The sequence below is a fragment of the Pyrus communis genome, chromosome 16 (genome assembly GCF_041283825.1).
Source record: "Pyrus communis isolate YQ-2024b chromosome 16, ASM4128382v1, whole genome shotgun sequence".
Taxonomy (NCBI): Eukaryota; Viridiplantae; Streptophyta; class Magnoliopsida; order Rosales; family Rosaceae; genus Pyrus; species Pyrus communis.
This window is the reverse complement of record NC_142580.1, coordinates 1865596-1890292: the sequence shown is the minus strand read 5'-3', so window position 1 is coordinate 1890292 and position 24697 is coordinate 1865596. Positions and strand designations below refer to the sequence as shown.

The window sequence follows — 24697 nt, the reverse complement described above, 5'->3', positions numbered from 1 at the left end:
GATTTACTTGTATTTTTATTAATGATTGGTTCCAAAAACATTTTCACTAAAAGCGCTTTCAGTTTTTTTTAAAAGCACATCCAAACGAGCTCTACCTTGTTTCCATGTAAATTACTATCCAATGGCCTCAATCATCTGCTCGATCAGTTATCCTCCACAGGTCTAGGATCTAACAAAACCATGCCACGTGGACTCGCAGCTATCCAATTACCAGTCTAACCTCAACCCACATCGCCAGAGTCTTCGTGTTAATTGATCACCAGCTTCGGCGCCGCCCTCCGCACCCCCACAACCCCCGGCCACAACATAAAACCGTCTCAAGCCCAAACCCAACAGCCATGTCACTCACAATCTTCCAACCCGCATCGGTCACCCTCCACTCCCATGCGCACCTTAGCTCCCCCCTCCACCCCATGTCTATCCTACGCCGCCTCAACCCCCACCACCTAAAACTACGCCGCCACCGCTTCGCCACCGTCGCCGCGGCCGTACGCCAAGACACCGCCCTCTGGACCCCTGCCCCGCTCTCCGAGATAGAACCGGCCGCGGAGTCGCTCTTCCACGTCCGCATCGACCTATCCGACGCGCCCGACCTCGCCTCGTCCCACACGCGAGCCGGCCAGTACCTCCAGCTTCGCGTCCCGGACGAGTCGAAGCCCTCGTTTCTGGCCATCGCCTCGCCGCCATCGTTGGCGTCCACAAAAGGGGTGTTTGAGTTTTTGGTGAAGAGCGTGGCCGGGTCCACGGCGGAGCTTCTGTGCGGGCTCAAGAGAGGGGCCGTGGTGGAGCTCAGCCAGGTCATGGGAAAAGGCTTCGACATTGAACGGATCGAACCGCCGGAAAATTACCCTACGGTTCTAATTTTCGCCACGGGATCTGGAATCAGGTTTGTAAAAGTAGAAAAAATCGAATTCAAGTGAATTTAATCGAGTGTTACAAGCAATTTGACATGAAACAGCTCTTGAATATGTGCAGTCCAATCCGGTCTCTGATCGAATCGGGGTTTAGCGCCGATAAGAGATCCGCCGTGAAGCTATTTTACGGCGCAAGAAACCTTGACAGAATGGCGTATCAGGTATTTGCTCTGTTTATTTATTTATTTTCATTTCCCCAATTCAATTTATGACTTTGATTAATTCCGCTACTTGATTGTCTAATTTCTTACAGGATAGATTTAAGGACTGGGAATCTTCAGGTGTTGAGATTGTGCCAGTATTATCACAACCGCACGGCGGTTGGACGGGACAAGGCGGTTATGTGCAGGTAGACCTTCACGGTTTCACCCCATGCGCTCTAAGTTTTATTCACTTCTACGTACGGAGTTAATGCCTTCTGTGGTTATACATTTTCAGGCTGCCTTTTCCAGAGCCAAGCAAATTGATAACCCTCTCTCTACAGCTGCTGTTTTATGTGGGCAGAAGCAGATGACTGAGGTATCCTTTCTGTCCAATTCACATTTATTAGTTTGCATTCGTTACGTTTGTTATTGTTATATTTCAAGTATGTGTGTACTTGTCTATTGAATATTGTCTTAAGCATCTTTTGGGTTCATATTAGATCTCGTGGCTACATGGTAACGAAAACTTATAATCTGCTGAATGTCAATTTACAAGTTTGGTTATGGCCAGACCGGCTGAATCCCTCATGTCTTTTTCCATGTTCAATGTTGAACAAATAACTTTGATATAAGACAACATCATATTCTGAGTCTTGATCTGCACCAGACAAGGTGCTACCATTGTCTTGTTTACTAGTTTAGCCCACAGTTAGGTGCAAATAATTTGTTATAAGACCACCTATTATAGTCTTCACCGGAGGGCTGATTGTATTTGGCCTGTAGGGTTCCGCATAAAAAAGAATTTTGCTCTAGGGTTCTAAACTCGTAAGTGTAAGTAGTAAAGAGGACCGAAAATGCTGCACGCTTTAATGGTCTTGGACCAAGCCACTTTACTGAAAGAAGCAAAGCTGTAAGGCGCATGTTGGAGGGAAGATTTTTGCAGTAGATGATGTTGAGGTCACTATCTATTTATGAATGTATTCAACACCTTTTTTGTGTGTGAAAATTAAACAAAGAAAAGATATGAACTTGTCCTCAGTCTAACTATATCTCATCTGCTTAGAAGCATTTGCTGATTACGAAACCAATTTTGGTCCTAGTTTCTGTGGGATTGCCATCCTTCACTATAGTACATCTATTGGCAGCTGCTAATTTTCTCGTCTTATGTATCTTTACTGATTAGAGGTTCGTCTTCTGGGCCGTAATAGATTTAGTCTCCATTTGTGATATTAAAATGGCTTGGTTGCCATGTGTTCAATAGTCCTCCTTGGATTGGTGTAGCTCTAATGGTTGATGTCCTTCGTCTCTCTAAGTTGCGTTATGGTGAGTTGAGTTAAGTTGTTTAGGGTTCTTTTCCCCCTTTGTTACCAAAAAGTGGTCTGCCCTTCGTCCACCGCCTACTGAATATTTCTTACCTTGGCGAATTACATGTAAAGAGAAATCTTAGATAAAAAGACTAACCCCAGCAAGGGACGGGTCTCATGTTTCAAATAAATGCCACTTCATTTAGCTGCGATGCCTGTCTGTGTGGAAAAGTTTGAATGCTAATTCTGGCTATTAACATGAGCATCATCGCTTCTATTTCTAGCATGATCAAATTTCTACGCAGACGTGACATTTTTTAGATGATTTTTCTTTGCAGGAGGTTACCTCAATTCTTGTAGCAGATGGTGTATCAACTGAAAACATACTGAAGAATTTCTGACTAATCCATCAAAATTACATTGTTGTATCTTTACTGAGTGAACAGTATTGATTTGTTCCCCACTGCTGAGGATAAATTGTCCCAGCTTGGAAAAACGATAATAAAAACAATTTTGGGAGATTCTGACATATAAGCATGCTTGTAATTTGTATTTTCAAATTGGTAATTATCTCAGTTAAATTGTAAAATCGACTCTCAAGTACATTATTTTTAGTCAAATTTCGTATCAACGGAGTGAGCGGTAAATAGACAATAATGACTGTCACAATACGCTAATGCTGCGGTATTAGCTGCGGTATCTCTAATCAATCATGCATAATCGGAACAAGTTAAGCAAGGGAAACGCATCTGAATTGAATAAGCAAGTTTAGGTACAAATGCAGGCAACCGCGAATGCAATGCTTAGAGATCTGTCATTCACTTGCGTTTCCTCTAGCATCTTCTAAGTGCTTTCCGTCGGGCTCAGTTGAACCCCGAGGATGGTGATCTTTTCTCTCTTCTGAATGGTGGTGACGATGCTTGTGATGATGATGGAAATGCTGGCCACTTCTCTTGTGCTTCAACTGTTTGTCAGCCTCATCACGGTTGTCATCCGACGACTTCCCCAGAGATCTGCTCCTTCTGTCACGTTTCTGGGAATCAGACTCCGAAGATCTCGAATCGATGCAACGCGATCGTGATCGCCTATGAGGTGGATGGTGTTTTGCATGCCTTTTCCTTCTAACCTCACCATCCTCGTAACTAGACTCGGGGGAAACGGATCTCAAATGTCTCTGGCGTTTGTGGTGCTTAGCATGACCCCTTCGGATTCTTCTCTCGTCCTCATCACTATGAGAACCAGAAGATTCTGAGTCTTGACCTCTGATGGCGCTTGTGGTGCCTCGAATGACTTCTCTTCACCGTATCACTATCATCATCACTGGAAGAATCGGGACCACAATCTGATCCAGAATCATGATGCCTGTGCTTTTTGTGGCTTCTCTTCTTCCTCTTCCTATCTTCTTCGTAATCACTCTCATACTCATCACTGCTATCATCACTTGAGCCTGAGGAATGTTTCTTTAGCTTTCGCTTGGATTTCTTCTCCTTCCTCACTTCACTGTCACTTGCACCAGAGTGAGAGCGCTTCTTGTGAGTTATTTTAATTGACTTTCTTCTCTCATCACTTCTGCCAGTGTCACTATCGCTATCAGACTGTGACACAGATATCTTATGCTTCGAAGATTTCAACTTCCTCTCCTTGGCTTCTGCATCAGCTTTTGCCTTAGCAGCAGCTTCTAGTTTCTGCTCCCATTTCAGCGGGGTCTCTTTCTTCTCCAAAGCTCGTTTCTTTTTCTCCTCAACCAGCTGCATGAACCTTGTGGTGTCCATTTAGATATAAAAACCAGCACAATATCTGCATGTTGGTACGATGATGACCAGAAGTGCATCTCAAAGAAGAGAAACAAAAATGTTAGTTCCAACACAAATCACATACTTCTTAGCATCACACATAAAGAAGACAAATACTAAACGCATGTCAATCCGATACGGAAAAATCACCTAATGAGCCTACAGAAAAGAATCCTAATCATAATGTTCTCATTCCATATAAAAATTCCAACCAACAAATAAAGTGAATTGTATTCCACCAAAACCCAGCAATCGAAACATCCTGAATCAGTCCTATACTAGGTTAATCTGTAACTCATTAGCGACCCAAGTTTACAATCAAAACAAAACCATTCCACCAAGAATAACATCCATAACATAAAGAATGAAAATTCTCACATCACAAAAGAAACGGAACTCCGGAAATTCAATTCGGATTTCTTACCTTATCTGGAACAAACCACAGCTCTACAGACCAAAAGTCCAGCGTCAAAAGCACAAAGCTGCAACTCTTCTTCCAAACCACCCTGCAAGGTAATGCCTATCTGTCAAATGTCAAAAACCCGTTACTCAATTGATGTGGTCATATTTTCATATATTATTATCATATATTTTCTTTGGATTTTGTCTATATGAACGGGTTAAATGCACTAAAATCTATTGTTTTATTTCATAGGCATTCAATACCGGAGTTATGCTAAAAAGGAATGGAAAATAAGATTTTCGGGTGTCTAGAGTAATTCCAATTGGGCAAGAGTCTACTCATGTACAAAGACATGCATTACAGTAAAAGGAAGAAGCAACGGTTTTGGAGAACAAATGGACATGAGGCTAATTTCGGTTATCTAATTTTCGCAACATAACAAAAACCCAAATAAAAAAATTCTATGCTTCGCATCACGATGAATTGAAACATTTAAGAGCGCGCAATTTACTTTCGCTAACTAAAGTTTTCTTTTTCTCAGTAACCAAACAGAAACTCCAGAGTGAACATATACACAGTTCCCTCATCATTAATTAAATACAAAAATCTCAAACCCAGAGACCCGCTAAACATTCAAAGACATAAACTTTAGGATCAAAACCCCAAATTTCACGACAGATAACAGTTCAAAGCAGTCAATGAACCAAAGAAAAAACCCTAAATTGACAATTGACTGAACGAGTTGATAGGATTAGCTGCAGTAACGTACCTGAAAGAAGAGAGAGACAGCTAGGGCTTGACTCTTAGCCTTCCAGAAGCGTCTACGGATTGGGCGTTGTTGATTGGGGGTGTATAAATAGAGACGGACACACACGTCACATCACTCGGGTAAAAGGACTATAATGCCCCGCTCTTTCTTACTAAATAAAGGGCACATAAATAGCTACCACTTAATACTACGGTTTGATAATATTATTTTTTATTTACAAGTAAAAAGTAAAAAATCTTATATTTGAATCTAGTAAATGATGAATTCGATTAAGTTACCCATTATGTGTGGTATGAAAATTGAACCTAAAATATAATTTTTGAATTTCTTAAATGACGAATTCGATTAAATTTCCCATTATGTATTACGTATGGTATGAAAATTGAATCTAAAATATAATGTGTGCAATACGAATTTGTAATTAGCTCCCAACCAAAAAACACCGGTAAGGAAATTTCTATATTTCTAGTTTGCTTTGTGAGGAAGAAAAAGAAAAACAACTCGGCACAAGGCAGACTGACCTGGTCAATTTCACTCGTTAAAACTCCCAACTCTCTCTTCTTCTTCTTCTTCAATTTTTTTCTTAGAATTTCCATTCCGATCAAATCCAAAACCCAAAGATGGCGTCTTCCGCCTCCGGCACCGCCACCAACGTCATGCTCGCAATCTTCGAGAAGAAGACGACCCAAATCGACCTCTACCGCCCCCTCCGCAATTACATCGCCTTCAACTACTCCGAGCGCGAAGCCCAGAACCTGGAAGACGACCTCCAAACCGTCAAACAGCTTCGCTCCGACGTCGAGCGCCAACCCGACCCATCTCTCACCACCCGCCGCGACCTCCTCCAAAATTACTTTAAAGCCCTCTGCCTCGTCGAGACACGCTTCCCCATCTCGCCGGACAAGGATCACATCAACAACGTCATCTTCGTCTGGCACGACGCCTTCAAGAACAAGCAGAAGGCTTCCCAGCAGAACATCCACCTGGAAAAGGCCGCCGTTTTGTTCAATTTGGGGGCCGTGTACAGTCAGATTGGGCTCTCCTACGATCGCGCGACCGTCGACGGTCGACGGCAGGCGTCGCACGCGTTTATTGCGGCGGCTGGGGCATTCGCATTTCTGAGGGACAATGCGGCGACCAAGGCGTCGATTGGGAGCTCCACGACGGTGGATTTGTCGGTGGAGTGCGCTGGGATGCTGGAGAGGCTGATGCTGGCTCAGGCCCAAGAGTGCGTCTTTGAGAATACGATTGCCAAAGGGAGCACGCCAGGTGTTTGCGCCAAGATCTCGAGGCAGGTGAGGATTGTATTGTGCTTGTTTGATTGACTACAGATTGGGTTTTAATAGTGTAGGTAGAACTTAATATTGATTGATTGATTGAACTGCAACTGTGGGTGTGTTTGAGTGAAGTGATTCTGCTATGCAAATGTTAATTTTGTCATTTTTTTTATAAGTTGTGGTAGCAGAGAGGAGAATGGATCGTATGGCTGTTGGAAAGCTGATTGCTTTCGGTATTCTGTTTGCAAGTTTGGGATTTTACCTCGCTTTCAACAAATACCATATAAATTATATTGCACCAAAGACTATGTTTGATTAATACTCTCAGAATCGTAACTTTTAGTTGCCTCTGGACTACTGTGTTTTCGGGTTTTCCTTGAATGGAGAAATAATGTTTCCATACAGGTTTTAGTGACCCACTTGATTTTGTATTGAATTGATTTGACACTGATGTGGTTACAGGTTGGGCTGTATTACGAGGAAGCTTTAGCGACATGTAATGCTCCGCCCTTGAACCAGCATTTTGACAGGGCCTGGATATCACACATGCAGTTAAAGGCAGCTCTCTTTTATGCAGAAGCTTGCTATAGGTATGGTCTAGAGTTGCATGAGAAAGAAGAGATTGCAGAAGAAATTGCACGGTTAAAGAGTGGGATCAGTGCTTTGTCTGAGGCTAAGAAAAACACAAAGGGGGCTGCTGCACAGATTCTGGACGCAATTAGCAAGTTAGAGGTCAATCTGAATCGTAACCTGGAGAGGGCTGTGAAGGAGAATGATAGAGTTTATCTCATGAGGGTTCCTTCCCCTGGTTCCTTACCACCTGTTCCGGCATTTTCTATGGTGAAGCCTTTGGCAATGAGCGAGGTCCTGGATGCAAGCAAGGAGAAGATGTTTGCCAGTCTTGTTCCAGACAGTAGTGCAAAAGCTCTTTCCAGGTACACTGAAATGGTTGATGACATTATCAGAACACAAGCAGAAAAGTTACAACAAGCCAGTGAACTGACCAGAGTAAGGCTCAAGGAAATGGACCTACCAGAGTCTATTCTTGCCTTGGAAGGGAATTTTACTCTTCCTACAGATCTTAAAGAAGATGTGGAGGCAGTGCAGATATGTGGAGGCCCTGCTGGTTTGGAAGCTGAGTTACAGCAGCTTAGGGATTTGAAAAGGGTAAACCAGGAAATTTTGATACATATTGAGGAACTCTTGCAGAAAGAGGCCAGAGAAGATGCTCAGTTTAGAAGCCAATTTGGAACCCGGTGGACAAGGCCACAGTCAAGTACTCTGACAAAGAACTTACAGGATAGGCTAAATAGGTTTGCAGGCAACTTGAAGCAAGCTGCAGATAGTGATGCTCGGATTGAGCGCTCGGTCCGAGAACATTCAGCTCTCATGTCAATCCTTGATCGTCGTCCAGTAATTCTCTTGGAACTCTTCTTCTTCTTCATGTTTCCCAAGTGTCTTCTTATACGTCTTAATTCCTTTATTTCATTTTGGATTTTATATTCTTGTTCGTTTTAATAAAATTTATATGCACATGGAACGTTTGTCCATCATAGGTGGAAGTGTTTTTGTTTTTCGTTTGTCCTCGTTTCTTAACCAATGTTAATAATACAACCCAATCCACCAACAATTGTTTGATTTCATTGATTTATTCTTCTCCTCTCATTTGAATATGTTTAGTCTTTCATATTGACATGCTCCTTATTTGTTCTCCTAATTATGTTCCTCCTGTCCCTCTCTCTCTGGAAGTTCATAAGTTAATCAGGCTTAGTATATTTGAATCATGTATCTCCTGTATGTCGGTGTCGTGGCTTTCTAAATGGTTTTATGTTCTTTCTTCTCACAGATTGAATCTGCCCTTCCAACTCTGGCTAGGCCAATAATGTCTTTGGATGCCAGTGAAGATGCTATTTTGGGGGCCCTGAAGCAGAGCTTGGTAAGTTTTTCACCCCTTTTTACTTCGTCTGTATAAAGGTTGCATGATAACTCGTATGGTTGTTCCTGTCTGTTTTATGGATTTATGTCTTATGATGCGCCTTTTCTTTTCTCTCTGTCTGATTGTGGTGAAATTTGTCCTGATTACTTAGTTGATGCAAGTGATATATTGCTTTTGGATCAGTTTAATATTTGAAAGAAAACGATTATAACCCCATGACAGCGTAGTGGTTCATCTTATATTTATCTGAATGTAGGCATATTGTTGTATCAATTTTATTAAATGTTAGTTTCATATGTGTGTGTGGTGTGAATTTGATTACTCGTATGAAGTACTCTCCCAACACACACGCGCGTATATATGTATAAACTCGGACCTGGTTGTCCTGTTGCATTGTACTGGAGAAAAGATTAAACTTGTTTTCTAAACTTCTAACATGAGTGGTTTGGCCATTACTAGTTTTGTTATTTTTGCATTTTTAACTTTCTGTACTCAATGCAGAGGCAACTGGAAACCCTTGGTGCTCAACGAGCTGGTCTTGAAGACATGCTTAAAGAGATGAAAAGAAAGGTACGTTGATTATTTGATATTGGATGCAACTTTTTGAGAAATTTTTTTTGTTCAAGCAGCAATTCATGATCAGCTTTGTCAATTGTTAATGATGCCTTGGTTCTTAAGTTTAGTGCTTTGTGTGCTTATTATTTTTATGTGGCCTCAGGATGATATACTTCCTAAGTTGATGACGTCAACCGGCTCCTATGAGGATCTTTTCAGGAAGGAGATATCTAAATATGATAGTATAAGTGAAGACATTGCCCATAATATTGAGGCACAAGAACAATTATTGCTGCAAATCCAGGTCCGTTTCTTTTCTAATCTTTGTTGGACTTTCTTTATGCATATTTCTTCAATTTCCCTTTTTTTTCCCCAGCATCTGTTTCGAGTGTGCAATTGGTAATCAACGTACCAATTGGAAGCTCTGCTGTGAAAATATATGTTATACTACTACCCTGTTATTCTTTTCTTAAAAAAGAAAAAAAAAATGAAATGCCTTTGTCAAATCAAGTCAGTTTGCTTACCAGTGAGCTGTCGCCTGTCTGTCATTTCATGTATTGAAAATTCATCTATATTATTTGCTATGAGTTTTGAAAATTCCTTTGCTTGTATAATATTCCTGAATAAATGGAAATGGATGTTAGCGCTTAAATATCTCATTTTCAAAATGTGTGTTTTATCATCTGCAGGCCCAAAATGATGAGTTTGCTGCAATCTTCAATCTAGAAGATTATAAAGGTAGGTCTTTTATGGAGTGGGCTATTTTTCGTAAATGGTTTGTATGCTTTAAGGTAGCATCTTTTGATGCATTATTTAATCATAGATGTTCATTGGTTGTATTATCCTACGCCTTAATGACCATGTTAAATGCTTGTGGGGAAGTCCTCCGACTGTCTCACGAAATAAAATCTATTTCCTTTATTTTGTGATGCCATCTTTTTGCATATCATAATTAAAGTGGAGTGTATTCTTGTCTTTTTCCTGTTTGTTTCCTTCTCCTTTTGTCCCAGCTTCTCGTGAGAAATGTTACAAGCAGATTCAAGCAGCCATAGCAAAGTTCCGCGAAATTAAGGAGAACATAAATGAGGGCTTAAAGTTCTATGTTACTCTTCAGGTAATTTCAATAGTGTGCACTTACTTTATAACTATTTGAGCGCACTATTTTCTTTTTTATGGTTGGATCTTTTCCGGTGTCTGTTGTGACAGCATGCTATCAATCTTCACACGGTTGTATTTGAGAATTTATTTCCGTGACTTCATGTTCCGTGTTCCAGTGGTTGATTGCTTTGTCCATTTTCAACAGGATGCAATAACGAATGTAAAGCAGCAGTGCAGTGACTTTGTGATGACTAGAAACATCCAGTGCAAGGAAATGATTGAAGATGTGCACAAACAAATGGCAGGCCTCAGTTTCCAGGATACTAAAACCACAGGTGCATACGACAACAACTATCCTTCTGTGGGACATCAAGCTCAGAGATCTGGTTCACAACAGCCAACAGATCCTCGTCCTCAAACACCACCGTACTACCATCCTCCTGAGCAGCCAGCAATGGCTGGATATTCTCACCCTCCCCCTTATGGCTCAACACAGCAGATGCCATCTCCTTACCATGTGCCACCTCAACCTAGTAGTCCATACGCTCCTCAAGCTGGTAGTCCATACCCACCTCCGCAAGCTGGTAGTCCGTACCCACCTCCACACACCCAGCAACAGCCACCTGCAAACCATGACTATGGTCAACCTGCTTATCCAGGGTGGAGGGGTCCATACTACAATGCCCATGCACAACAACCTGGATCGCACCCTCGTCCTCCTTACACCATTCCAGGTCAATACCGTCCTCCGCAACAGGGTGGTTACTATAGCCAACAATAATGTTGTGAATTTTTTCATTTTAATGAATTCCCGGTAGAATGAAGATGTAGTCGTCGGAATATTTCGAGGTGACTGGTGGTTTTACTTGACGCTTTCGTGTGAAGTGCACATCTCGTTCAGACATTTTATTTTTCAGTGTATAGCCTGAGCATATTTTGATATATGTAGCCGTATAGAAAATAATGAATTCATGTATTTGAAATATTTATGGACCAGATTTTGTCAAAGTTATCTTGTAATACACACAATTTTTATGGAGTCGGAGTGAAGTGTCTGATTGCTTCTTGTTTACTTCTTGTTGGCTGCCCGGCATGCGAAATTGTACGTGAGACGTGTAGCATATTATACAATTAATATACGAGACTTCATTTTTAATATCATCGAGATCTTTTGTGATAAAACTCAACACCTAGCAATAGGTGGTTAAGTTAAGACAATATCGATGATATTAGTGATAGACCATATTTAGCCTATAAAATTTATCAGATGCTAAGTAAGATGAGTACAAAGAGAGGGGAAGAATCACTTAGCACGAGTACGTACATTATTATTGTAGTGTTGTCAATAATATATCCACATCTTAAAGTTTTTTTATACATGTCATATTTTGACACAAACGTTACGGTGATATCAACGCACTCGTCCTCTCTCCATTGCCGACAGGAATCTTCTCATCAGGTTTTTCTCTGGAGAAACTGATGACAATGGGCAAGCTACCTTCACCAGGTGCAATACCACTTTAGTTTTTCACACGATTAAAGGACAAGCACTAAATGGGAAATAAGAGAAATAAGGGAGCAACTAGTGGGTCACACTTACATGATCGAAAAATTACCTCTTCATTATAAAATAAAATTATATTAAAAGCTATTCATAACAAATTATTTTAAGTCAGTGTGAGGTCATTTGGTACTACGTTCTAATAATATTTATCTTTCATTTGTAAGTGAGAGGTTCTACATTGAAATTCGTAAATGAAAAAACGGATACCATGCGTTTCGGCAAATTTTCTTTAGTGAACCGGTAAATTTATAAATATTCATTGATTTTCTTATATCTCGCCGGTTGAAGTTTGCATTAATCCCCTTTCTTATATTGGTCCTTATTTTTTCGGATAATTCTACCGAAACATCATCAATTTTGTGAATATTTTGAACACTGGGTAAGAATAGCATCTTTGGTAATTAAATCCCAAAATTAATGGTTGGTTAAGGTTCGCCCAAGTGTGGACGCGAAGTAAAAATACAACGCCTATATATGTAAGGGGAAGCTTGGCAGCCTCCATGCCATACGAGCATTAATCTTCTAAAAAAAAAAAGAGTTATATATGAACACAATGGAGAATCTCTTCCTTCCTTTCTCTACAACATACATTCCCATGTTATAATTATTACTCAATGCTCTTGCTCTCATCGTCTATGCATTCAAGTTTGAATTTTCCAAAACTAAACTTCCACGGGGTAGTTTAGGACGGCCGATTATAGGCGAAACAACCGCCTTCATGAACGAGATGCAACAAACGTTTGTGGGAGAAAGAATGAAAAAACACTCCACAAAGCTCTTCAAAACCAGCATATATATATATTCGGCGAGCAGATGGTTGTTTTATGCGGCACTGCCGGTCACAAGTTCATTGCCACCAACGAGGAAAAGCTTTTATGCGGAAGTGCCGCTCTTCCTACCTAAAAGCTTTTCCTCGGTGGTGGCAATGAACTTGTGACCGGCAGTGCAGCATAAAACAACCATCCGCTTACCGAATATGCTGGTTTAGAAGAGCTTTGTGGAGTGCTTTTTTCATTCTCTCTCCCACAAACGTTTGTTGCATCTCGTTCATGAAGGCGATTGCTTCGCCTATAATCGGCCACCCAAAACTACCCGGTGGAGGTTTAGTTTTGGAAGGTTTAAACTTGAATGCATAAACGATGAAAGCAAGAGCATTGAGTAATAATAATAACATGGGAATGTATGCTGTAGAGAAAGGAAGGAAGAGAGCCTCCATTGTGTTCATATGTAACTTTTTTTTTTTTTTTTTTTAAGAAGATAGATGCTGGAGGCGGCGAACACAATGAGGAAGGAGGTTTTGTTGCTGATTAAGGAGAAGAAAGCGGCTGCTTCCAGAGGAGTCCAAATGCACGACATCTTGTCTTTCATACTATTTAACCCGGACCCGACTGGAAGGTAATTAATATAGTACTTAATCAGGTTAATCATATAATTACAGTCCAGTTGTTTAATTTATTAGTTTGTGTTTCTTAATTGATAAGGTTAAATTTTGTAGGTGTATTGGTCGACAAGCAGCACCAACAAAATCCCCGAATACTTTCCTGATCCGGAAGAGTACAAATTCGAGGACATCTACCAAATGGGATGCACTTATTTTGTGTATGAGCTCTCTGTGACCTCTATTATTGATCGACATGTGTTAAGTTTATAACAACAAAATTAAGAAATAATTAAATTTATTAACACGTATCAATTAGTAATAGAAACTACATAGACACCATAAACAAAATGAGTACATAAAATTTGAACTCGACCGCATGGAGTGCTGAAAAAGGAAAGAATTTATTATTTTTTTTATACAGACAATTGGAAACATATCAAACATTTGTGTAGACCCCATTAGTTCGAACTCACCCTTCCCCAAGGCCAATACTTCGGGGGGCCCCCGGCCCACCTTCACTTATTAGATAATGCTTGCATAATAACTAGTACAAGAATATATTGCATGTGCAATAAGGAAGAATATGCATTGACGAGTCAGGATCCTCATGCCGTATAAGGATGGAGGCGAATGTGAACGCCTCCTTCTGGTACCGGATTCAGGCCGCCGGCAATCTTGGCGCTTGTATTTAACACTTCCCACTTATACCGTGTCACGACGTGATGCAGGAAACAGAGAAGTTGGAGTCTAGCATAACCTATTCCGGGACAAATTCGAGGACCGCTGCCAAACGGGATGTTAGAGTACGGTGGTGGAGTATTTCCGTTCTCAAATCTGCTCGGGTCAAATTCTTCCGGTGCAGCAAAATTCTCTGGATTTTTATTGGTGCTGCTTGCTGACCAGTACACCTTCCAGCCTTTTGGAATTGTATAACCTTCATAGGTGAAGTCAGTGACAACCTCTCTGAATGTTCCTTGAAGAGGCGGCACCAGCCTCATCACTTCAAGTGCCACACTCCATGAATATTTCATCTTCTGTATGTCTTCCCAGTTAAGGGCCTCACCTAATTTTTTTCGACCTTGCAATCTCCAGTTGTTCTGCGCGGTTTAAAAAAACAAAAAAACAATTAAGACAGTAATCACCAAATAATCGGTGAATATTAAATGGTTAAATAACTGAGATGGTAGCAGTTTAGTAGAATGAATTATTATTAGTACTACAAAAAAGTCATTTTGCTTTCCTCCTTACCTGTTCGGACTTTGTCACAGATGACAGGTCTTTCTCCAAGAAATTTGATAAGGAAAGTTGTAGCCATGGAAGGTGAGTGAAATCCACCCGCCATCAAACCCATAACTCTGTCAGCAACTTCATTTTCCGTCATGAACTGGCCGCGGGGATCGGGATTAAACAGCAGGTGAGACATGATATCATTTATTTTGATCTCACTAGTACTACTGGACACAGCTGCTTTCTTCTCCATAACCAACAGCAAGACCTCCTTCCTCATAGCATTTGCTGCTTTCATCGCACGATGAAACGCGGTTCCCGGAACATTCAGGGGAATTGTATGCAGCCCCGGGGTGATAACATTGTAGAATTTGGCAAACTTTGCGGTCCTCTCCGGATCGTTCTCTAGTCCAGTGAAGAATCGAGCCGTTAGAGTTGTGACAAGTAGCTGAGCCAGGTCATAAACCTCAACACTGCTTTTTCCATCCCAGTGAAGCTTCAAATGTTGTTGAACCATTGAATCCATTATCTCTGTGTGTTGAACTAGAGCCTCGGTCTTGAGAAAACCCGGTGAGCTTTTGACATGGACAGCATCCACGCGTGGTGTGTGCTTGGAAGCAACTTTTTGGTACGAAGAGCGGAAGAGCTTCTGCGTGGACTGTGGCCGCCACGACAGAAAGAGCTTTTCCTCGTTGGAAGCGATGAATTTGTGACCAGAGTTTCCACAAAAAACCGCGGTTGGCTCCCCCAAAATGTATGTTTTGAAGACTTTTGGAGAGTGTTTTTTCAATCTATCCCCTACAAACTTCTCTTGCGTCTCATTGAGGAAGGCAAAAGTTTCGCCGATGATTGGCCATCCAAAACTTCCCGGAGGAAGATTGCTTTTGGAACCATTGGATAATTTGGACTTGAAAGCATAAAAAATGAGAGGCAGAGTTAATAGGGGAGCGATGAAGAAAAGGAAGATATTTTCCATGGCTAGGTATAGCTGCTACTGATCAACTACAGAGACCGCACTGCAGTATTGCATTTTGCCAAGGCAGCCAAGCTACATCTTTTTATAGGATGCGGATCTCTTGTACTTATGTCCATATTCTTTAGTTCAGGATAATACAAGAGAGACTGTTTATTTAAATCGTATTATGTAGATTATATGATGTAATTATTGATGATTAAATTATTACAAAGTATTGATTAATTATGAGTGGCACATCATATCGTAATACATTTCAAGCTTCACAAAAATCTTTCACAAAACTACCAAACTAGTTTAGAATGGAGTAAAAGTGATTTTTAAACTCCATTTCAACGCTCAAAGTTAAGATGTCATATAATAATCAATAAGATCCTCTTCGGATTCTTTTGATGAAAATCCTAAAGATTCTTGAATTGTATCTGTTCATCGTATATCGTGTGGTCAGTTTTTGTCAGGTACTGTTTGTATTTAATTTGTATTTACAATGATTTCTGACCGCACGATATATAATAAACGGACACGATTTACGAATCCTCATAATCCTTACCGAGGATCCGAATTCCGTACAGAAGAGCTGGCAGTGCCTTTAATATTGGTTTGGTGTGATGAAGACTTCATTGGAATTGTATATTCGTCTCGCCCTTAACGATAAGCATATAATATGTATAATAAATAACATCAATTATAGGCGTGGACTCTGAAAACCAAAACTGGAAAAAACATAAAAAAAATAAAAAACTGAACCGATTGAATATCAATTAGAAACTAAAAAACTTAAATTGAACTGAAAATTATTAGTTTAGCTTCGGTATTTTTTGTTTTTTTATTTTTAACAAACGATATTATTTATATTAAGCAGGAGGAAGTAGCTTAACTTCATAATAAACTAGTAATATAATGCGGTTGATAATTCCTTTTGTCACTTACAAATGAAAATAAATATCAGTAGATTGTAGTTACGATTTTAGTGGTTCAAAAATCAAACCCAATAAGATATAAATAATATAAATATTATTTATTTACGTTGGGTACGCAATTTCCAAGCCAATATTTAATATACCTTTCAGGCTTTACAGAAATCTTTCTCAAAACTAATTTTTAAACTCCATTTTCAGTTGAGATGAAGGTCCAGAAAATATGGATCATAAGAGATGGCATGCTTTTAATATTGGTTTGGTGTGATGTAGACTTCATTGGATTTGTATATTCGTCCCGCCCAGCATATAATATGTATAACAAAGAACATCGATGATGGGCGTGGACTCGGCAAACCAAAACTGAAAGAGAAACGAACCCAAAAAAAAAACAGATTTAAAAAAAAAAAAAAAAAAAACTGAATTGTTTGAAAATCAAATTGAAACTTAAAATTTTAAACCGAACTGAAAACTATTGATTTAGTTTTGGTTTTAGTAGTTCAAAAATCAAACCCAATAAGATAAAAATAATATTTTTATTATTTATTTATGTTCGGTATTCAATTTTCAAGTCAAATACCAAGTCACGCATTAGTCTTAAGATAAAAATAATATTTTTATTATTTATTTACGTTCGGTATTCAATTTTCAAGTCAAATACCAAGTCACGCATTAGCCTAATTTCAATATAAAGGGTAATGTTAGTTAGATCAATATTTAAACCAAGTTTTATGACCCAAATAATGTGATTGTAGATAATTGGATTACTAATTAACGTGTTTGTTTTTTAAAATCTATTAATGTTGTGTACAGATAATATTTAGAAACTCACTAGTGAGTATTCTATGTACTCACTTTCTAATTTGACCTAATCGAAAAATAGCATGTGTTTTTTGTTTTTTGTTTTTCTTTTAACAAATGATATTTCTACACTAATGGGATGGGTGAGTAAGTTAAGTTTCACAATAGATTAACAATAATGTGATTAAAATTTGTTTTTAGCTAAAATCGAACCTTGAGCCTCACCATGGAATGTGAGTGAAATCCAGCCACCATCAAACCCATAACTCTGTCAGCAACTTCATTTTCCGGCATGAACTGGCCACGGGGATCGGGATTAAACAGCGAAACATGATTTCATTTATTTTGATCTCACTAGTACTACTGTACACAGCTGCTTTCTTGTCCTTGATCAACAGCAAGACCTCCTCTCGCATAGTATCTGCTGCTTTCATCGCACCATGAAACGGGGTTCCTGTATTGTATTGCGGCCAAGGTACTCCTTTATATAGAATAGTTGCAAACCGTTTACTTTCGAAAGGCTGTTGAAGCATCATGTATTTAAGGCTTTTAAGCGACTCCCACTTTCACTATCCTCGATTAGTTTTATGATGAAACCTTAACTTCTTTCATAATATCCAAACACATTAACCCACTTATGAAGTTCAACAATGACACCTACTCCAGATCACACACACAATACATAATTAAACTTGATTAGGCTTAAGATTTCCCCACAAATAGAAGGCCCTATGAAAATATGTTACATGCTGAGTCACATCAGAAAACTAAAGAAATCGGGTTACATTCAAGGGAGACTTTGTATTCGGTCCCTAGCCACTAATATTATTTCACTAAAACCTTAATGGTATTCATTTTTTTTTATCAAAGTCCTTTGATTTGGTACACCTCATTATTACTATTAATATGTATTTTTATATGTTTGATATTAATTACTTGACATGTTTTAGAGATTTAAAATCCCATATTATATGGCATATAAATTAAAAATGGTTACAATAAAAAAGAAAATACTCAAAAATTTTGATTGAATAAATAGATAAAAAAAAATATAACTTTGAAATAATAAATGTCAAACGAATGTACCATAGTGTTCAAAAAATTTGAAAAAGGGGTACATTTTATTATAATTATGCATACATGATCAATAAAAAATAAAATTATTTTACATTAAAAAATGGTACATTCACAAAAAAAAGGTACATTTTACATATAACAAAGTGGTACGTTTATAAAGAAAAATGGGTACATTATAAATAAATTATGAGTATAAAAAATTTAAAAATATGTGCACAAGATGAAATTAATATATGGGTACAAATTAAAACTAAAAAGAATTTTGGTACGAATTAAAAAAGAGTTGAAATTTAAAATTGATACAAACTAAAAATAGAAATATATAATACAAAGTTTAACCATAAATATAAATATATCAAATGTAAAGTTTCTAACACTAAATGAATATATTAATTTTAGAAATAAAATTTCATTATGTTGGTATGTAAATATAATTGAAATAATGACGTTCATTAAAAGGTAGGGACCTGATCAAAAATTAAAAAGAAATAAGGTTTTAATCAATACAATGAAAGAAAGAGGGATTAGAACCTAATTTCTCCTACATTTTCAAAGAGCAATTTGAAAGTGGGCAGGCTAGTTGGATTAGTCTTTTGAATAAACTCATTGTCGAGGCCTCATTCTTTGAGTAAACGGAATTATTATTGGCACTAAAAAAATTTCATTCAATTTGTACTCCTCATAAGTGTATTTTCTCTATAAATATAAAAAATTTAGGACACAAAATGAAAATTTTGGAGTACCAATAAAAATTTCTTTTGAGATAATATGCTTCTATTCTATGGATCCAAGTGACTTAGGCCAAGGCCCGTTTTGATTTGTTTACATATGTGCTATAGGAACCCCAATCTACAACAATCTCATTTATCATAATTAAATGGATACAACACAAAACTACCTCAACTACCACAGTGTCATACTTTATATTTAAAACATTGTTATGTCATACCTTATCTTACAAAGTTTTTGCAACGTCAGAACTCCGTTAGTTTGTCAAATTTTCTGTTAAATGTTGAACTGTCTATCAATGAGGTATGAGATTTATCATCACCATGACTTTAAGTTGAAGTCGAACTTGAGACCTCCGTAATGCTAGTTTGTTGTTTCATACACTTAAAAATTAGTTAAATACCCCAAAATTAGGACAATTTCTTAATCTTGGGACAAAAATAGGACAAACTTTGTATAGTGAGAAGGGGAGAAAGAGTGCAAGAGAGAGAGAGAGAGAGAGAGAGGAGAGAGGGAGGGAGGAAGAGAGAGTAGAGAGAGATGGAAATCAAAAAATGAAAGAAAATAACCCATTTATATATGAGAGCAATTAAGTCATTTCAAGGTGTAAAAAATCCTATTATGTTCGATTGTTGTGCATGATGTGTGCATATTTTAAATGTCCTATTTTTGTTCCAAAATTAAGAAATTGTTCTATTTTTGTTATTTCCCTAAAAATTATACGACCGTAAAATATAAAAAGGCGAATTTTTTTATATGAACAGTATCCATCCAAATATACGGCCAAAAGAAAAATCCGTTAAAATGTAGTACATCTCTGTTCACTGCAATGATGGCATTTCACTTGGGCAACAACTTCGGCCCCGTCTAGCTTTTCTTTCTTCATTCCCTAAATCTATTCACGAAGAATACAACATAAAAACTCAAGGGCAGACAAACAAAACCTGAGCAAAAGTACATACTCGCAAATATTTCACTCGAAACCACTATATACATTCATGGTTTGTGCTGTGCATAAATTGAGGTACGGACAGCTTGGTGAGGAGTAAGGGCCTTTCCGTTCACAAGCAACTGTTCTATGAAATCCACACGAAATGATTTGAACTCGTAGAACTGCCAAATATGGGAACCGAAAAACAAAATTAATAAAACATCGTTATATTCATTGATTAAGCAATAAAGAGAGTAAATAATTGTTACTGCTGTTCATAAAAATCAACAATCTTACGTTCCAAGAATAAGATTATCTGGAGAATTCTAATTAAAAACTCTTTTTATTATAACTAATGAAAATAAAGAACGTCTAAATTATGTGAAACGAGTACCTTTTCTTTCCAAGAAAACTTGAAACGCCGATGAAAAGGTTCCAGTATTGTTAGCTGATCTCCTTCTTTGATCTGTGAGAACAAGGTACAGTTTGACTCTTAATCACTTGAATTGGTGAGGGACGATAACATAGTTGCTCAAAATACATAAAGGTCAAACCAATCCGTCTTTGGGATGTAAAGAAAGTACATGGTTTCTATTTCTCATTTTATTCTTAAGCTGCCAAGTCTTACCGAATCATATTGAATGCCATAAACTGACACAACAAAGCATATTTGATTTGAATCGCATGCCAAGTAGTACCTAACAAAGAAGATGAAAGGATAAAATAGTCAAGAACAAAGCAAAAGCACTGAAAATTCAAATGCACTGAGCACCCAGCAAACTCTCTCACACACAAGAGCAAGTTTATATTTCTAATCACTTCAAGTTTCACGACGACTTAGTTCTACATATTAGTGACAGAAGATGTAAAAGAAAGGTGCTTTGCAGAGGACTTACAGTGGAGCAACGTTGTCATGCTTAATAAAGAATAGCACTTTTCCCACTAGTGCTACTGATTTGTTCAGACCCTCTGATAGAATATCTACAGTAGCTCTTCGATATGAGGAGTTCACTAATAGAAGATGCAAACAAAGAAAATCAGTATATTCCTGTGGGAAAGAAAGAGCAACGAGGCAGGCTCACTGAAAATTACAAATCACCATAATCCAAAATACATGAAAGAATAATGAAGCATACAGTTTACAGCAGCCAGAGATGATGCTAATGACATAAGTCGTTTAGATCTAGCATGCCCCTGCAAAACAAAAATCATAAGGTCAAGAACCAGCACATATCATATTGATCTAAAAACCGTTTGCTGTACGATATCCTTACCCTGTGCTTCTTTAAGTACTTAATTTCACGCATAACATTACATACATATTTAAGTGTGCCTAGTTCCCATTTCCAACTTAATCTCAACATTGAAGACACCGAAATACCACATTTATAACGAGAAATGCATTACCCTTAACAGATTATCCAGCTTGTCAAGAAGGCTAACAATCTTTTGAACCTCCTCTGTAGCATTGAGACCAGGATCCTTTAAAGCAGCAGCTTCAAATCCAGAAAGGGCCCTTTCATAGTTTTCCAGATATCTGTTTACCTGAATCCAGAAACTTAATCTTACAATCGTATAAAACATGAGATATTGAGCAGTACTAAGGACCCAATCAGATGGCAGCATGTCTTTCTAAGACTCATGCAACTTATGTCACTTCATACATCCTCCTCTTTACTTAACAAAAACAGAAAATAATATATAATTTATCATTACTGTTTCCTATTCTCTCCACTTGTATTAGTACAACTCCATCTTTAACCTATCTAGATGCCGATTCATAGAAAGGAAAGATTGACGAATCATCATCTACTTGAGAAACTTATGAGTACTAATTCCAGACAAAACACAAGAAAAACTGAGCTTACAGTGGCACAGTTAAAATATAGGTCTGGATTGGACTGCATTCTTTCATCCTTTTCCTGATACACAACATAAAACATTAGAACATCTTCTAACTGACACAAGATCCATACTTGCAAGAAATACAGCACATACACAACTGACTCTGCGGAAGTTCTTACTTTACGCACTTACAGCATTTTGGTATGCCTTCAAAGATTGCAGAAGTTTGGAATGGTCCCAAGCTCCAGTCACAAAGAAACTTGTAAGACATGCATTTCCAAGATTGTCTGCCAATAAAATTAGAAAAAATCAGTTAAACAGAATAAGCAATGATCTCCAAAAAATAACCAAAGAAATGAAACAAGGGATTAAGTGAATCAGTAGAAAATATTTATGCATGTACAAGATACCAGTCAAATCAAGCTAACTGGAAGAAGGCTAGCAAATATCCAAGGTAAATGGCAAAGCAAACTCAGTGTTACATGCTATACAACTTATCAAGTATAAATCTTACTCAAATCCGAAGAATATAGAACTTTTTGAGATGGTTGATTATGAGATCTTACACCATGAATTCCCATCCTTGACATCAAGAGTTATGGCTTCCTTGGCATGTTGAATGCTTTCATCAACAAGTTCTGCCTCATTGTCGGTACCTAGAAAAATGATGAAAATTGGGTAAGCATAATGATGTACACATCATGAAAAACAACAGGAAAAACAAGTTGAGAGACAAAACGGTTGCCTTGAGCCATTTTTCTTTCAAGCATCGAAAGTTGACAAAGTATCTGCCTGTTTGGACCCTGCCTCCAAACGCAATGCACGTATCAATCATAAAACTTATAGTACAATGAATTGAGAGGTCACTGCAATAAAACTACAAAAATCTAATCAAGAATAACCTTGCTTAGGGCAAGATTAAAGCAGTTCTTGGCTGAAGATAGATCTCCCTTCTTCCAAATGCAGTTACCTAAACATAGCCAAGCATCTGCAAGAGATGGATTCAACTTAACCTGCATCATTGTTTAATCTATTTCAGGAAGTGAACTGATAGCATTACAAACATGCTCAACTACAGGAAGTCACAATGCATTCTTACAGCTTTTGAGAGATGATCCTCTGCTTCCTTTCTATAATTCGGTAAAACATCCAGTATCTTTCCTCTCAGATATTCATATTTCGCACGTTGAGCCGGATGTTTTCTTTGCTCTGGTAAAAGACACAACGTTTGAAACTTGAACTAATAAAATACAAATACAAATGCAACATAATAACAAAGGAATTAGCAGTGACAGCGATTCGAGAACCAATGTAGGCATTACAGAAACAACATTTTTATCAGGGGGAGATTTCGAATTCATCAACTATTTAGTCTATTTCTCAAATTTTAAGCTTCTATGTGAACCAATGTAGTCCAAAATTGGAACTTCAAAGTTGAAACGAGCATATCAACGAAAACCCACGAAAGAGAAAGGCACAAATCGGGTTTATAATCAAAGGGCACTAGGTCAGCTTCAAATAAAAGTAACAGAGATTAAAAACGAAATGGGTAAATGGAAAAATTACCAAGAGGAATGGAATCGAGGAGGTTGAGGGCAAGATCGGAATCGGCGTTTAATCTGGAGATTTTGTCATCCGGGTCCGCCGGAAAGTAGGTGTCTCGGAGGAGGTAAAGAGCTTCGGCAGCTCTTGCGGCTTTGGCCAGTGCGTCGTCTTCCACTGCTCGACTGCTCATCGCTCAGACACAGTCGCACGCAGAGCCAACTGTGAGAACGAGAAAGGACAACGATAAAGGGAGACGGGGAAACAAATGGTTCGAAACGCGTCGTTTTCGTCTGCCCCAAACATTGAAGCTTAATTAAACGGTCACCCGGGTCGTATGATTTGGGCCGGATTTGAGAAACTAGCCCTGTCTTTGAAGTTGGGCTGCACTATTACCTCAACTGGACCGCTGTCAACAGAAATGAAAATGAGGCCCATTTATGATTTCTAGGCAAGTAGTAGTTTGAAATTTCGCTTACATGAACTGTGGGTTACACCTATTTTATGGAACTTTTGCCGCTTCAAAAGCTTCTCAAGACACTTTGAAGATGTTTTAGCTGTCGGAAATCCGTTTTGGCTACCTTTCAGGCCACTCTAGTTTGTTTTTTTTAACCATTTAGTACTACGGTCTGGTAGTATTCCTCTTCATTTGTAAGTGAAAGATCTTATGTTTGAATTTCGTGCATGACGAATTCGATATCAAACTAGGTTATCCAATGTGTAACTTAACCAAATTCCTTCCTCCTCTTAATGTAAATATATTTGTTGTACTAAGAAAAAAACTGAAAATTTCAATAAAGAATATCTATGCGCGGCAGTAAATGACAACATCAAATCAAATGGATTATAAAATATTTCTTACTGCACAAGCAAAATGTATTAAAAGCAATTGGATACCATCCGGATCCATTTTTGGATCCTCACATCTTAGTCATTCATCATGTATCGTATAATAAAAAATCATTTGACATTTTTTTTCTTAAAATTAAACAAAAATAGTATCTAACGAAAACTGGCCGCACGATATATGATAAACGGCTAGGATGTGAGAATTCCTAGGATCCCCACAAAGTGGATTCAAAGAGGATCCTCATCCGTATTTAAAAACCCAACTATCACATTTTTCAGGGAAACTTTTATGAAAGGGGATCCTCTCCGGATCCCTTCCACCAATGCCACAAATCCGGGTCTTTAAAATTTGATCCAAGTGCTAAAGTTATTATAACTTTTAAAGTGAACCCTGTTTATAGCCGTTAGATCAAATTTTAAAGACTCAAATTTGTGGTCTTGGTGGAAGGGATCCGGAGAGGATGCCTTTCTAACTTTTACAATTTTACTTACGGTTTTGTTGTCAGTTTTGTGAATTTCAATAAACATATATCGTGGAACTTTCGTCAAACAAAAGGCTTCTCAAAATTCACATAGGATGTATGTGTTGGAACTTTGTTTGGACTCTACTAATCATGATAAGGATTAATTGTCACATTACAATAATAATCAATTAGAGAGCCAATATTT

The 24697-nt window shown here is 38.2% G+C and overlaps 3 protein-coding genes and 2 pseudogenes across 6 annotated transcripts; 2 read left to right on the top strand and 3 right to left on the bottom strand.

Annotated features, from left to right (window-relative positions):
* Nucleotides 1-104: 104 nt before the first annotated feature.
* LOC137732255 (fruit protein pKIWI502) lies at nucleotides 105-2950 on the top strand. The gene is made up of 5 exons (XM_068471559.2): nucleotides 105-886; nucleotides 976-1075; nucleotides 1168-1263; nucleotides 1353-1433; nucleotides 2700-2950. Exons 1-5 carry the CDS (start codon nucleotides 339-341, stop codon nucleotides 2760-2762), a joined length of 888 nt encoding a protein of 295 aa, XP_068327660.1. The 5' UTR covers nucleotides 105-338; the 3' UTR covers nucleotides 2763-2950.
* A 68-nt stretch (nucleotides 2951-3018) lies between these two features.
* On the bottom strand, nucleotides 3019-5367 carry LOC137732256 (uncharacterized; annotated as a pseudogene). Its single transcript, XR_015957928.1, has 3 exons — nucleotides 5327-5367; nucleotides 4579-4674; nucleotides 3019-4192 (listed from the first exon to the last, which is right to left on the bottom strand). The product of XR_015957928.1 is annotated as an uncharacterized LOC137732256 (transcript).
* A 334-nt stretch (nucleotides 5368-5701) lies between these two features.
* Nucleotides 5702-11264, top strand: LOC137731524 (vacuolar-sorting protein BRO1). The gene is made up of 8 exons (XM_068470649.2): nucleotides 5702-6621; nucleotides 7066-8016; nucleotides 8450-8539; nucleotides 9041-9109; nucleotides 9258-9398; nucleotides 9784-9832; nucleotides 10105-10208; nucleotides 10398-11264. Exons 1-8 carry the CDS (start codon nucleotides 5947-5949, stop codon nucleotides 10971-10973), a joined length of 2655 nt encoding a protein of 884 aa, XP_068326750.1. The 5' UTR covers nucleotides 5702-5946; the 3' UTR covers nucleotides 10974-11264.
* A 2279-nt stretch (nucleotides 11265-13543) lies between these two features.
* Nucleotides 13544-15414, bottom strand: LOC137731247 (beta-amyrin 28-monooxygenase-like; annotated as a pseudogene). Its single transcript, XR_015957956.1, has 2 exons — nucleotides 14386-15414; nucleotides 13544-14234 (listed from the first exon to the last, which is right to left on the bottom strand). The product of XR_015957956.1 is annotated as a beta-amyrin 28-monooxygenase-like (transcript).
* A 4225-nt stretch (nucleotides 15415-19639) lies between these two features.
* On the bottom strand, nucleotides 19640-23469 carry LOC137732121 (uncharacterized). Of its 2 annotated transcripts, XM_068471419.2 has the most exons (14): nucleotides 23204-23469; nucleotides 22737-22846; nucleotides 22540-22650; nucleotides 22383-22440; nucleotides 22204-22293; nucleotides 21830-21924; nucleotides 21661-21714; nucleotides 21200-21337; nucleotides 20929-20986; nucleotides 20689-20803; nucleotides 20421-20490; nucleotides 20187-20258; nucleotides 19856-19974; nucleotides 19640-19756 (listed from the first exon to the last, which is right to left on the bottom strand). In XM_068471419.2, the coding sequence occupies exons 1-13, from the start codon at nucleotides 23370-23372 to the stop codon at nucleotides 19858-19860; spliced, it is 1257 nt and encodes a 418-aa protein (XP_068327520.1). In that variant the 5' UTR covers nucleotides 23373-23469; the 3' UTR covers nucleotides 19640-19756; nucleotides 19856-19857. The 2 variants fall into 2 exon arrangements, 1 of the variants encoding a protein (XP_068327520.1); XR_015957840.1 differs by lacking the exon at nucleotides 20421-20490 and having other exon boundaries at nucleotides 19640-19974.
* Nucleotides 23470-24697: the final 1228 nt, after the last annotated feature.